The sequence below is a fragment of the Oryx dammah genome, unplaced genomic scaffold (assembly GCF_014754425.2).
Source record: "Oryx dammah isolate SB20612 unplaced genomic scaffold, SCBI_Odam_1.1 HiC_scaffold_23, whole genome shotgun sequence".
Classification (NCBI taxonomy): domain Eukaryota; kingdom Metazoa; phylum Chordata; class Mammalia; order Artiodactyla; family Bovidae; genus Oryx; species Oryx dammah.
The window spans coordinates 126,034,309-126,049,298 of NW_024070207.1; the positions used below are offsets into that span (position 1 = coordinate 126,034,309).

The 14,990-nt window shown below is 48.4% G+C and overlaps 1 protein-coding gene across 1 annotated transcript in view; it reads left to right on the plus strand.

Moving 5' to 3' along the window:
• ANOS1 (anosmin 1) overlaps positions 1 to 7,442 on the plus strand; it is a 205,182-nt gene extending 197,740 nt beyond the window's left edge. The window contains exons 11-14 of the mRNA XM_040265372.1: positions 1,151 to 1,325; positions 2,305 to 2,531; positions 3,794 to 3,920; positions 7,178 to 7,442. Of these exons, the coding sequence (XP_040121306.1) occupies positions 1,151 to 1,325; positions 2,305 to 2,531; positions 3,794 to 3,920; positions 7,178 to 7,236 (588 nt within the window). The 3' untranslated portion in view covers positions 7,237 to 7,442. The remainder of the gene's footprint in view (positions 1 to 1,150; positions 1,326 to 2,304; positions 2,532 to 3,793; positions 3,921 to 7,177) is intronic.
• The last annotated feature ends 7,548 nt before the right edge of the window (positions 7,443 to 14,990 follow it).

Genomic DNA, 14,990 nt, shown 5'->3' on the forward strand with positions numbered 1-14,990 from the left:
ACACACACACCCTAACACAACTGCAGGCCTAGAATTGACACACACACTCTAATACAACTGCTGGCCTAGAATTAGCACACACACCCTAATACAACCGCTGGCCTAGAATTGACACACACACCCTAACACACCAAGGGTAAGAAACCTCACACTGGCTTGTTACAACCATCACCGTCAGCTTTCCTGTTCCTGTAAGGTTATATATGTAGTATACACAAGGTCCTGACAACACCACCCTAGAAGGGACACACACACCCTGACACCAAGGGAAGGAGACATCACACTAGCTTGTTACACCATCACCGTCATGCTGCATGTTGGTATAAGGTTATACAAGTGCACCCGGGGCCTTGACAACACCTAGAATGGACACACACACCCTGACAAACACACAAGGGAGATAAACCTCGCACTAGCTTGTTACAAATGTCACAGTCAGCTTTCCTGTTCCCGTAAGGTTATATGTGTGCAGGAGGCCACGACAATGCCACCCTACAGAGGACACACACACGCTCACACACAGAGAAAGAAACAGCACAGTAGCTTGTTATAACCATCACCATCAGCTTCCTCTTCCTGTAAGGCGACATTCCCAGCCCCTCAGCCCCCGACGGTTGAGTCTGGCCTCGTAATTCTGTTTAATCATCACACTCTGGCCGGAAGCAACAGAGAGAGCCCTCCAGAAAGGGGAGAAGAGACACTGCTGCAGAATGTCTTGTCTGCCTTCAGGAAAGACTCAGGTCTAAACTGAGCCTGCGTCTGGGAGGAAGCCCGAGTCAGCTTTTTTGTTTTTTTTAATAACAATTCAGGCTGATATTCACAGCTTTTCATCCTCCCTGTCCAGCCAGCTCCCCACGGTGGGTCGTGACGGTCAGAAGGGGGCTGCCGTGGACTGAATGCTTCCACCCAGTTGTTCTAGAGCCTGGGTGACCCCCCTCGCCGCAGGAGTGGGTCATGGTTGTAAATCATCTCAGCAAGGACCCTGTGTGCTTTGTGTAAAGGCCGTATCACACACATGCGCACACACACACCCCCGCCCACCACATACAAGAAGACAACCTCCTGGGACATCATCGCATCTCCTGCCAAGGCCGTTCCCTCATGAGATTTTTACAGCTGGCCTGTTCTCTCTGTCTCTGTCTCGCTCTAGGAAAACTACATGATTCTTCCAGACTTGTCGTTCTCCTGCAAATACAAGGTGATCGTGCAAGCCGCGCGGCCCCAGGGCCGCTGGAAGGCGGAGAGCACATCCTTCACGACCCCGCCGTGCTCTGCGCTCAAGGGCAAGACCCACAAGCACTTCAGCTGCCCCGGCGTGGAGGAGGGTACGTGTCACCTGGAATCCCCGGGAGGCACGGCGCTGGGCACAGCTCCAAAGTGCAATTCACAAGGCCCCGAAACCCACAAGGATCACCCCTTTCTAGATGGCCCTAGGACAGCCCTGTCTGAAGGGAACGTGTGTATACGAAGCCTTGCATTGCCTCTGAAGTCCAGGCTTTGCTGAAGGATCAGCCCTTAGAAGTGAAAGTGAAAGTCGCTCAGTGGTGTCCGACTCTGCGACCCCATGGACTGTACAGTCCGTGGACTTCTCCAGGCCGGAATACTGGAGTGGGTAGCCTTTCCCTTCTCCAGGGGATCTTCCCAACCCAGGGATGGAATCAGGGTCTCCTGCATTGCAGGCGGATTCTTTACCAGCTGAGCCACCAGGGAAGCCCAACCTTGGAAGCCCAAGCCCTTAGAAGAGGGGCCGGTATCTCTCCGTGGGTGCTCTGGGGCGCCTCATGTAGCTCACTTGACTCATGTTCAGCCCAGCCCCAGGGGCATTACCCTTCACAGCCTCTCCATCCCCCATCTCCACCTTCCGCAGACCTGGCCCACATCAAGGGACACTTATCCTCAGAGGCCCCGCCCAGGAGCTGGTTCTGGTCACTGCCAATGGCTCTCACCGCGACCCCAGCCTTCCCTACCCACCCCCTCCCGCAGCACCCACTCCTGCCCTCTCAGGGACCGGGTCCTCTGAGATCACAGCACTCTTTTCTGTATCGTCCACTCCCATCTGCAAGCTGGACTCACAAATGACCCCGAGCCATCAGCAGCCACTGGGCACAGAGCTGCAGAGGTCAGGGTCCAGCTCAGATGTCATCCACCAGGCGGCCATGGGACTTCCCCCCACCTCTACCCGCTGAGGGAGGTCGGGTCGCTGACCCTGGGTCCCAGAGAATGGCAGTCTGAACACCATCTCCTCTGGGGCTGCCTTCTCTCCACCCCTCTAACCGCTGCACGTTCCCCTTCCTGCTTCTACAGGTGACAGTCACGTGCGCCCCAAAGTGCAGGCCAAACCTGAGAACCTGTCCGCCTCCTTCGTGGTACGCGATGCCAACATCACAGGGCACTTCTCCTGGAGGGTGAGCCAGGCGGGCTTGCCGCAGCCGGCCACCGGCTTCCAGGTGATCTGGGCCGAGGTCACCACTGAGAGCCGGCCCAACAGCCTCCCGAACAGCATCATCTCTCAGTCCCAGATTCTGCCCGCGGTGAGCGCCCACCCACCTGCCCCTTCTCAGGGTGCCCACCCACCCGCCCCTTCTCAGGGTGGCTTCCTCCCCACCCAGAGGGAGCATCCCTGGGGGAGGCACTGGGCACCCCAAACCCCCACTGCAGGGGCAACGTGTTGAGACTCACATGTAGGCTTTCTTCTCCTGTGTGAATTCTTTTGCAAGAATCAGAACATACCACCAGGGTTCCTGTGGGCCCCCAGTGCATTCTTTTGTAAGAATCGGAGCACACCATCAGGGTTCCTGTAGATTAACTATGATCACCATAAACTAGGGAGAAACTGCCATCTAGCTAAACGTGATGACCAGGACCAGCTCTTAAGGAGTCCCCTCCTGTCCACACGGAACGCAAAGGTTTCACCATTTTCTGTTCTTTTGAATCCCTGTCTTTCTGGGCCAAGCGGACGTGCCCCGTTTGAAGTGCTAAATTTGGGGGGAAAAGAGCTAAAAAGAATCTTGGTTTTTTCTCTTCATTTTCCCCTTCAAATCTGGCCAGAGCACATAATGAGCTGGAGTGCCTTCCAGGCTAACTTAATTCCTTGGCTTGGGGGAAAAAAAAATGCATGTGTGGGCTTTTACCAACTCTCAGAATGCCCTTAGAATATGCAACTCTTGCTCCAAAAAGAGAAGAAAAAAAACCTCAAATCCCAGAAGAAAAAAAAAATTCCATGGAATTGGACAGTAATTATTCTGTGTATGTGCGTTAGGTTCTATTGAGTTCTAAGACCAAAAAAAAAAAAAAAAGTGTTGGCATAAAAAGAAACATTTTTTGGTTGCCGGCACTGACAGATACTGTCTTTTAAGGAGCGCAAGTTGGCACGTTTCCTCGAGACGTGGATTATCAAGAATTCACATCACAAGATGTGCAGATGAAAACTTTTAAAGCCTGGGAAAGTCTTAGGTTCAGGAATGGAAAATACAGTCCCCGGGAAGGGGTGGGGGTGAGCTGCAAGAACTGGCCTGACTCATGTGAGCTCTTGGCTGCCAAGAGCCGGGGTCTCCTTGCTGCCCAGACCACCCAGGGGTGGAGGGGGTAGGGAGTCTCCAGCGAACGTGGACAGATTGCAGGACGCCAAACACGGGAACACGGCGGAGAGGAAACAAGCGAACCGCCACTGTCCGTATCACGGTGACATCGCGAGGGAGGCGTGGTCTCTGGAGGAGAGTCCAGACATGGGTCGTGGTCAGAGGCAGCGGCTGATGGACCCGTGTCCCCCAACACCTTCCCTCCCCTTCCCCAGGATCACCCTGAGCTCTCGGTCCCGGGTCTGCGGCCCGCTACCCTCTACCGCCTGGAGGTGCAGGTGCTGACTGCGGGCGGGGAGGGGCCCGCCACCATCAGGACCTTCAGGACCCCCGACGTGCTCGGTGAGTCCCGGCCAGGGGGCGGGGGTCCTGCCCAGCTTGCAGACACACAGAAAGTCTTGGTGAAAAAACGGAAATCCATAGATCCAACATTGCAGGCTCCTACCCACAGGGGGTTCTCTGAACCCGAAGCCCCCCCTCCCCTTTGTACGTGCTTCCTCCCAGCCGACCTGACACGCTCTCTTTTTCCCTCCCCTGCACCCTCCTCCTCCCCTTCTGTTACTTTTTTGCTCTACAGAAGGCATGCTTTATTATTATTATTATTATTATCTTCTAACCGTAAATACCCAAGAGGTAGGTCTTCCAATGCAGGAGACATTAGAGACATAAGGCTTGATCCCTGGGTCGGGAAGATCCCCTGGAGGAGGGCATGGCAACCCACTCCAGGTTTCTTGCCTGGAGAATCCCACGGACAGAGGAACCTGGACAGGTCATATTCCATGGGGTCGCAGAGAATCAGACACGACTGAAGTGACTTAGCATGCACCCACACAAGGGAGAAAAAAATCCATCATCTCATATCATTCTGAAATTTTTTTAGAAATTAAGACGTTCAAATATAACTGTATAGGAAATACTACTTTGCTATGCAGCTTATTACATGTATTTCTACTGTATATAATCTATTGGCTTCCCTGAATCTGCCTGCAATGCAGGAGACCCTGGTTCAATTCCTGGGTCAGGAAGACCCCCCTGGAGAAGGGATAGCCTACCCACTCCAGTATCCTTGGGCTTCCCTAGTGGGTCAGCTGGTAAAGAATCATCTGCAAGGCGGGAGACCTGGGTTCAATCCCTGGATTGGGAAGATCCCCTTGGAGAAGGGAAAGGCTACCCACTCCAGTATCCCAGCCTGGAGAATTCCATGGACTGTATAGTTCTTGAGGTTACAAAGAGTCAGATACCACTGAGCCAACTTTCATTTTCACTACCTATATTATATACATTTTCTTCATGATATGATCCAAATCAGTCTACTTGACTTCCTGCTAAATCACATAGATTAAAAATGATTTCCCCCTATTGTTTCAAAACAAAGAGCCTCCCGGACAGCACTAAGGACATACGCTGGGGAGTGGTTGCAGTTATTGACCATAAAGGAGTCCTCATCCTACTGTGTTTGCCGATATTGAAAAAACAGGAAAGAAAATCTAGTGATGTCTTCAGGGGCCGGAACTGTTAGCTTTGGCAGTGATTGAATATGTGCTGGGTCTGTTAGCCCTAAACTCCTGGTCCACCGCCAACCCCACCCTCCCTTCCACCCTCTGCGGCCACAAGTCTATTCTCTATGTCTGTTAGTCTGTTCTTGTTTCATAGATGTCACTTGCGTGGAGTCTAAACTACAGTACAAAGGAACTTGACTACAAAGCAGAAGCAGACTCACAGAGAGAACAGACTTGTGGGAGTTTGGGATCAGCAGATAGAAACCAGTATACACAGGATGGATAAACACCAAGGTCCGACCGTGGAGCAAGGGACCTGCATCCTATATTCTGTGATAAGAAAGAAAGAAAGTGAAGTTGCTTAGTTATGTCCAACTCTTTGCAACCCCATGGACTGTAGCCCACCAGGCTCCTCCATCCATGGAATTTTCTAGGCAAGAGTACTGGAGTGGGGTTGCCATTTCCTTCTCCAGGGGATCTTCCCAATCCAGGATCGAACCTGGGTCTCTTGCATTGCGGGCTTTAGCATCTGAGCCACCTGGGAACCACAATGGAAAAGAATATATACAGTGTGTGCATACATATAAAAACAGTATATATAAAACTGTACTCTCTCTCTCTCTCTCTATATATATATATATATATATATATCCACACACACTGTATATATAAAATTGAATCACTTTGGTCTACAGCAGAAATTAAACACAACATTGTAAATCAACTATACTCTAATAAAATTTAAAAACATATGTGTTGGGGAACAAAAAGTACGCACAGTGGAAAAAGTGCGGGAGGAAGCCAAGAGTCATTTAGTGCAAGAGGATACGGTTTGCTGGAACCGTGGTCCAAGGTGCTTGAGGCCCAGGTCGGGGTGTGAGACGGAGGATGGTGAGATTAACGTAGAGATGACTGCATCTGAGTCACCTGTGGGACAGTGAGACGGAGACTTCCTGAAGGCCTTCAGGACTGCAGGGTCCAGCGCTGAAAGCTTCGAAGGTCATCGGCATGTGGGTAGTAATTGAACGTGGGGCTGTGTACTGGAGATCAGGAAGGTGAGGAGAGTTAGGCTTGGACAAGACCAGGGGAAGTGCTGTGGAAACTAGGAACACCATGGCTCAAGGTGTTGGGCAAAGTGAAGAATCTACACGGAGAATAGTCTATGTCTTCCCAAATTCTTGTGGCTAAATACCAATTTTTTTTAACAGTCATTTCAACAGCTATATCTTAGGAACAATGCTTTCATTTCTATTCCTGGTTTTAAGCAGATCACTTAAAATATCAGATTCTTACTTTTTGCTTCAATTCTTCCATCACTTTAAATTCTTCATGTAGACAATGTGCTAGAAATAGTAGACATCCACCCCCTCCACTGTTACACACTTAAGCCTCTGCTCTATTAGTAAAAAACACACCGAAGCTAATTTTAAGTTATTAGCAAAACTAAACGGCAACAATTGTGTACTTGCAAAGATTAGTTATTAGCAAAACTAAACGGTAACAATTGTGTATTTAAAACAAAGAGAGTGTCCTGTTGGGTTTCAGATTATGTACATTGCTTTCTCAGCTTAAACTTTAAAAAGCCACATCAACGGTTTATGCGTTGATAAGAATTAATGATCCTGGGTTTATTTAATTTTTTAAGTGATGGATCAAATTTGCCCCAGCAGCCTTTTGTTTAAAGACAAATAAAAACCACCCCATTGGGAGTGCCCTTTGTGACGCCCTGTCCCGTTGGGGACCATGTCCACCCATCACTTACAACGTCCCTCCACCAAAAGTGTGCGTGTCATGAAAGGATGTGTTAATTTCTATACTTTTACGAGGAAATACAAAGGGTTCTGGCCAGCTTACGTTATTATAAAGAAAGGGGCTTGTCTTCTTTCTCTCGCTATCTTAAAGGTTTTATGGAGGGAACCAGAAAGCTGGGGAAGGCAGAGAGAAAAGAAAGGCAGGGTGGATGTGTGTCTGCAAGTTCAGCGTCAGGGCCGGGAGGACCTGGGTGGCAAGGACTGCAGGCAGGGCACAGACGTACACCTGTTCCTCCAGTCGGTCCAGCCGGGGACGGCGACTGGACTAACACGTCCGTTCTGTCTCTAGGCCCCCATCTGAAACACCGCTATCCCCACCACTACAAGCCTCCTGCAGAAAGGTACTGAGCTGCTCTGAGAGCCCGTCTGAACCCTGAGCAAGTGTGGAAGCTGGCACAACCCCCCAAGGACTGGCCGTGCCCACTGGGAGGCATCAGGCCCTTCCCGGAAGACCGCCCGCCCCTGCCTAATAACCGTGGGGCGCTCAACGCTCTTTCCACCCTGGAAAACACGCCCTGAAAACCAGGGACCTGCAGTGAGCCTTGCAAAGGCGGGGGTGGGGTAGGGGGGACAGGTTCCCATGAAAACAGACGATACGCAGCCCAGCCCTGTCCCGCTTCTAATTCTTGCCTGCCTGTGTGGTGAAGCTCCTCTCAGTGCAGGTCTGAGATGTCCCCGAATTTGCATCAACAAATTCTCCAAAGAAGCCATTTACGCACGTAATATGCCTGCCCATAGTAAGCATACAGTTACTCACTGAACACTTGGAGATTACACTATTGATTGGATTTGCCAGATCAATGGAAGAGTATCCAGATTTTTACGTCCTAATATTTATTCAGAGATTTCTGAAGATGAATTTTTTTTAATCACCTGTGGTTTTTTTTTTTTCAACTGAAAAATCTGTAAACCCAAAATATTGCCCATTAGTTTAAAGCTAAAATGCTCCAGCTTCAAGCACTCAAGCTTCATTTTATACAAAGACATAGATGAGTTTGGCCTCGAAAGGACAGTTTCTGTTAAGACATTCCCAGCCAGGAGGAGTCAACACTGCTACCCAGAGTCTGCCCTGGAGAAATTAAAACTGTTTTCTGGGGCTTTTAAGATTTCATCCTACAAGAAGGTTTCCTGATACTTTATTGATATTTTCCTTTTTTCCTTAATGGGGAAGACACCTGCTGATGTGCTTTGTTCTGCCACTTTCCTGTGTCTTAACACGCTACAAAACCTCTTGCTTGAAATGAAAGAAACCCAACTATCGAACATTTTCAAATCTTTCCTGAGATTTTCCCCTTTTCTTAATCAAAGCAAGCTCTTTGTTTGGTAAAATATTCTCCATAATGTAGAAAAGGCAGAGGGGGACTCTGGAAGGTAGAGAAGGACAGCTGTTTGCCTTGGACTAACCTACCTTTGCTTTCCAGGTGGCTCAGTGGTAAAGAATCTGCCTCCCAATGCAGGAGATGCAGCTACGGGTTCGATCCCTGGGTTGCAAAGTTCCCCTGGAGGAGGAAATGGCAACCCACTCCAGTACTCTTGCCTGGAGAAAATCCCGTGGAGGGAGGAGCCTGGCGGGCTACAGTCCGAGGGGTTGCAAAGAGTCAGACACAATTTAGCAACTAAACAGGAAACCTTTCTCTGCTCCTTCAAATCTATTACATCTTATTTGATAATTTTATGAAAATTTTAATTGAAGAATTATGAGGCGCCATGCTAATGCCTCATAGCATGAACTCAACTGAAGACACGGTGTTAGTATATAGTGTTGAGGGGAATGTTGGGGCACCCTTAAACTAGAGATGTTTTAATATATTTTTTGCTTGAAGGAACACCCATGTGTATACACATGTATGTATGTGTGTCTGTATACTTCTGGGTAGGTATACAATATATATGGAGAAGGAAATGGCAACCCACTCCAGTATTCTTGCCTGGAGAATCCCAGGGACGGAGGAGCCTGGTGGGCTGCCGTCTATGCGGTGGCACAGATTCGGACACGACTGGAGCGACTTAGCAGCAGCAGCAACATACAACACATACATACATGTAAATACATACACACAGGGACGCACGCATATACACGTGGGTAGCTTGAGTCCAAGTCTCTGCAGAAATTGTTTTCCCAACTCACCCGTGATGGATGCAATTCTAAAGATCATTCAACTAATCTGTTTTCCCCATCGGTATCTATTCTATGAGAAAACAGCGATTTCTCCAAATTAAACATTTTCACGGAAGGGCAACCTCATCTCATTATCTCCACAAGGAACACAGTAAAAGCACTTGTGCGCCTGGGAGCCTGCCGTTTTCCTTCCTTCCCGAAAGCCTGCGGTGGGCGCCCTGGTTGCCAGGGGTTGAATGAGCGGCGAGGGGTTGAATGAGCAGCGTGGGGCGAGAACGTGAGGGTCTCGACTCCTCCTGGGAGGCCTAAGCTCTTAAGTGCGGACACCAGGCAGAGAGACAACCCCTGTTACCACACGCACGCCTCTCTCCCCAGAGAACCCCGGGGCTGGTAGGCATGGATCTCCGACCGAACAGATGGGAGATGCGTCTTCGACGAGCTTTGAAGCTTGAGCAGGCGGGCGGTGCTTTGCAGCCTGCAGGAGGAGCTACGGAGGGATCTCAGGGGTGCAGCCAGATCACGGGGCTTCAGGCTGTTTCTCTGCAGCTCCTTACGTGGTCTGGTGTGGACTCTGCAACAGTGTCCCTGCAGAGTCAGCGGGTTCCCCTTCTGCACGGAGACGAGAGGGACGGCCTGCACGGAGGACGCATGCGCAAACACAGAGCTCATCTCTGAAACCGCGGGTTTTCCCTAGACGCCTTCCCAGCATCTGGATTTTCAAACCCTCAGAATCTCAAAAGGGAAGGCTTCAAATTATTATTGGCTGTGTGTTTATCGTCTACCTTCATTGGTCCTAAATATATCAGTAAGTATTTGTGCCAGCCCATCTTTGTACTGTTGTATAGTTTAAAACGCGGGAGTATATACATAGATGCGAAATATTATTAAATTATTAAATACACTTAATTTTGTAAAATTTAATGACGTCTCTTTTGCCTGGGTCATAGATGTTGAGCAAATACATTTTTAGTTCGGATCAAGGTTCTGAAGCTTCTATCTTCCTTGAAATACCTGAAGAAGACTAGGCAATAAAAGAAAGCTGAGTTTCCTTTATAAATTCCAATAATATTGAAATGAGCACAAATATAATTAGTTTTTTGAGTTTTTTAAAATTTGCCCTATTAAAGGTCTAAAAATTTATGTTGTTTAATTTTAAAACCAATTTCGTAGCTGATTCTCTGTTTTATTGAAATTAGATGTGCTTCTCTCATATGAGAAAAAGTATATTCAGTGACAGTATTTACTCTTTAAAAAAGTCAAGCTCATCAAACATATGAAGTCATCAAATACAGGTGTGTAACCCAAGATACATCAAGGTTATGTGCATCTTTTTACTGAGAATATTCAGTCCTCAGTGATGGGTTTATTTATCTGGGCTATCCTCTTGTTGTAAGTGGGCTCAGGGAGCAATCTTTATAAATGAACGTGTGCCCTCCACATCAGCCAGTGTTATTTTAATATACATAAATGGGAAGGAAATCCAGAAACGAGGGGATAAATGTGCACTTAGGCCTGAGCAGAGACTAACACAACATTATAAAGCAGTTACACTCCCAATAAAATTTTCTTCAAGAGACAATAATGTTTATGACAAGTAAAATTTCCAGAATCCAAAGTTTACAAGCAGATCTCTGTCCTAGAAAGACCTGGAAGAACCCAGAACCCATCTAGAGAGCAGAACCCATCCTCCAGCTCAGCACTGTTGAGACTTGGGGCTGCACGGCTCTCTGTCGGTGGACGGGACCTGCCCTCTGCACTGTGGGGCGTGGAGAGGCACCCCTGGTCTCCACCCACCAGAGGCAAGGAGCACCCCACCCCACCCCGGTGACCACACACTCTGTCATCACGGTCCACACCGTCTTGGGGTACAGAGTCACCCCAGGTGAGAATCACCGCATAGTAATAATGTTCACTGAATAGAGGAAAACTGCCCTCTGCAAGGCGGAACTGAGTCAAGTGGAGTAAGCATCCCTGGCAAGTGCTTACACTGGACCTCAAAGCCCTTCAGTTCAGTTCAGTTCAGTCGCTCAGTCGTGTCCGACTCTTTGCGACCCCATGAATCGTAGCACGCCAGGCCTCCCTGTCCATCACCAACTCAGCAGTATCTTTTATCTCCACTGAAGAACCTGATTAAAAGGCTGAGCCTGTGTATCATTCAAGTATAAATATTCATTTTGTCCTACAGCCCAGTCAGCATCATTCACAATGATGGGAGTCTTACATAACGCCCTTTCTTACACCACGTGTGGTGGGGTCATGGGGTTCGTCAGGTTCAGTCCTGTGACTGCGAATATCTCAATCTAAACTTATGCACACATGTCCATCATCACCAGAACACAGTGGCTAAATACCCATTGCATTGTACGTTCATTTACGATAAAAATGCACAAAGCTGGCAACCCGTGTCTATGGTTTTGCATGGCCAAACTCAGCTTCTCAGCTCTCTTGGACACTTGGCAAGTTACACCATTCACGGAGTGACTCACACAGGTCTCTGTGCAGAGCTGTTAGGACTTTTCCTTGACGTAACCGTAGTGCGCAGATAACAGAATGGCTACCCTCTCATGCAAACCACGTCCCTTAGACAGGTCATTTAAAAGTCAATATTTATTTATGTATGTAATAAAATGATTTTGTTTGTGTCTCATGTTATTTAGAGAGAAATAATCTTGTAAAGAAATGTTGTAAAAAAAAAAACAACAACACAAAAGCATTGTAAATAGTCTGATCCCTGTCACTCATTATTTTAACGGTAGAGTTTGTACATACTGACTGATTTCCCGTAATAAAGGACCTTTAAACATGCCTGGTGGACTGGACTCCTTACTTCTCTGAAAACACACACACACATTTTCTTTGCATTTAGAAAGAAAAGTGAGCAGTTTCCTATGAAGCTGGGGAGACTGAAACAGCCTCATTCTCCTGTCAGTACGAATGGAACTCAAGGTCTGGTGAAAGATTGAAGGCAGGAGGAGAAGGGGGCAATGGAGGATGGGATGGTTGCATGCATCGTCGACTCAATGGACATGAGTCTGAGTGAACTCCGGGAGATGGCGAAGGACAGGGAGGCCTGACGTGCTGCACTCCCCCGTGTCACAGACAGACACAACTGTGCAAGTGAACAACAACAACGAACAAAAATGCCCAAGGCAGCTCGTCGTCCTGAACAGAGCGTTCTGGACTATTGACAGAGATCACGGCGTCACGGTTTTCGCTCTACTTACAGGCATGACTCTCAATGGTTTTGTGGCCTTTTCCATCCATTGGTCCACAGGCTTAAACAACTGTCCCCCCCTACCACCCCCGACCCCAGGAGCTGTCCATAAAATGCTACTAGATAAAATGCTACTAGTTGTCCTCATAAGCTTTCAGCCACAGCCCTTGGTTCTCAACAGCACAGTCACTGCAGGCCGGGGCGGGGGGGTCCCCTCCCCAGCAGAGGGTCTGGCAGACCCCCACACCGGGTGGGCGCTGTGCCCATGAGCATCTCCACCCATGACTCAGGAGGAAGCTATTCCATAAACCACCTGAAGAAGGCAGTCCATCCGAAAGCCAAGATGAGTTCTGTCTCCATCAAATCACCTACTTATTTCTCTATGTGTTCACCCGGCAGGAACGTCCTTAAAGTTTCTGCTGCTGCGTGGTCCTGCTATATGGGTGGGATATTGGCTATGAGGGCAGGTCCCAGGGCTTCAAGGGCTCTTCCTCCTAGAAGGCGACTAGAAAGAACTGGAGAGTGTGAGAAACCCGAGGAGGAAAAGAAAGCAGAGCGTTGGGTGCGGGAGAGGCTGTGGGGTCCTGACTTCTGTGTTCTTAGGCAGTATCAGTGTGTACTGAGACCTCCACGGTGAAGAAGCTGGCGGCTACCCAAGGGATGGACGTGGGGCACCCACAGGGAGACACGGGACCTCTGAGGTGTGAGCCTGGGCTTCCTGAGTGACCTCCAGAGCCAGCTCCCTTTCCTTCTGTTGTTTTCTAATCTCTCCTTGAAAAAATGATGGGATTTTCCTGACAAAAAAACTCACACATTTGTGTTGTGTTTCTTTATAATCAGAAGCAGCTGCATCTAGAGAGACTGTGCTGGTCATTGGCCCAGTAAATTCTCAAACAATGGTGATGGACTCTTTTTTTTAAAAAAAATATATGAGCCACACCTAAGAATCTCGACACACAAGGTCTGCTGTTGCCTGACTGCGTTTTTTGTGAACTTTCCAGAACAGTAAAGTCCATGGAAGCAGAAAACACCTGGGTTAGCTGCCAGGGACTGGAGAGGGACTGGGTGAGAAGTGCTTCATGGGGACAGTGTTCACGTCTGAAAGTGATGACAAGGTTTTGCAGCTTTATAGAAGGGATGGTTGTGCGTTTTGAACAGGAACTAAATGCCACTGAATTACACTCTTTAAAATGGTCCAGGTTATCCGACACAAGCCTTAACTTCACTAGGAAAACCATATAAGCAACACCACGTAATTTCCAAATACAAACACAGGTTACATATCATAATCCAGTGTGAGTACAAATACAACTTATTTGCAGAAAGAATTATCCATCTGACTTTCAAGTGAAAAGCAAGCAGAAATCCCACTGAAGGAATAATGTCCCTGGCCATGATCTTAACTAGGAGGGTGTGCTGGTTCTCAGTCCCACTCCTGGTACCCCGAATCCGGGCCCAGGCAGTGTCCCTCCTGACGGCAGCCCTGCCACTGAGCCCCCTGCACCAGCTGCCTGAGTCACTGTCAACACTGAGGCTTCACCCCCGAGGAACCCCACTTCAACCCCATCGGGTCCTCCGGTCCATGAGGCCAGCATTCCCTAGATCCGTTGTCCACGCTGGCCCTGAGCTCCACGTGCCGGCAGCTGCATTGCCTCTCTGTGTGGTCTCCACCCTCCATGCTTCCAGCCACTCCCGCCAAGATCAGAGGGACTGTGCACTTAGCTCAGAGGGACTGTGCACTCAGCTCAGGGGTGACTGTGGGCTCAGAGCTCAGGCCCAAGACATTCAGCTGATGTCTCTCAGAAACCCCACAGGCCACAAGGTGGGGCGGGGGGCGGTGGGCGGCAAGATCTAGTCACAGTCCTGAGAAAGGGAAAACGTCTGCAATCTAGGATAGTCTACCCAGCAAGATTATCATTCAGAATGGGAGAGAGAGAAAAGAATTTCTCAGTGGAGGAAAAAAAAAAAAAAACCTCCAAGAAGACAGCAAGATTCAGCCTATCCTAAAAGGAAAACAAATTGAAAGTTCTCTACATAGAAAAAGGAAGCAAGAATCCATAGGAAAGAGAAAAATCAACAGTAGGGAAAACAAACACAGGAGAAAGGCATGACGGTCACCTAGATAAGCCACTGCATAGAGTATACGAAGGAGGAAAGACAGTCTCTTCAGCCAGTGGTGCTGGGAAAGCCAGACAGACGCATGTAAATCAAAGAAGTTAGAACACTCGCTCACATCATGTGCTGTGCACTAAGTTGCTTCAGTCGTGTTCGACCCTTTGCGACCCCATGGGTTATAGCCTGCCAGGCTCCTCTGTCCATGGGATTTCTCCAGGCAAGATTACTGGAGTGGGTTGCCATTTCCCCCTCCAGGGGATCTTCCAGACCCAGGGATCGAACCTGAGGCTTCTGCATTGCAGGTCGATTCTTTACCACCAGCACCACCTGGGAAGCCATCCTCACGTCATACACAAAGATAAACTCAAAATGCTTTAAAGACCTAAATATAAAGACCATAGGCAAAACATTCCCATACATAAGTCACAGAAGTACGTTCTTAGGTCAGTCTTCCAAGGTAAAAGAAGTAAAAGCAATAATACGCAAATGGGATCTAATCAAACCAAATTTTGCACAGCTAAGGAAACGACAAACAAAATGAAAAGACAGCCTACACAATGGGAGGAAATATTTGTAAACAATGAGACTGACAAGGGATTAAGCTCCAAAATACACAAACAGCTCATGATTCAAAAAGAAACAAAAATACCCAAT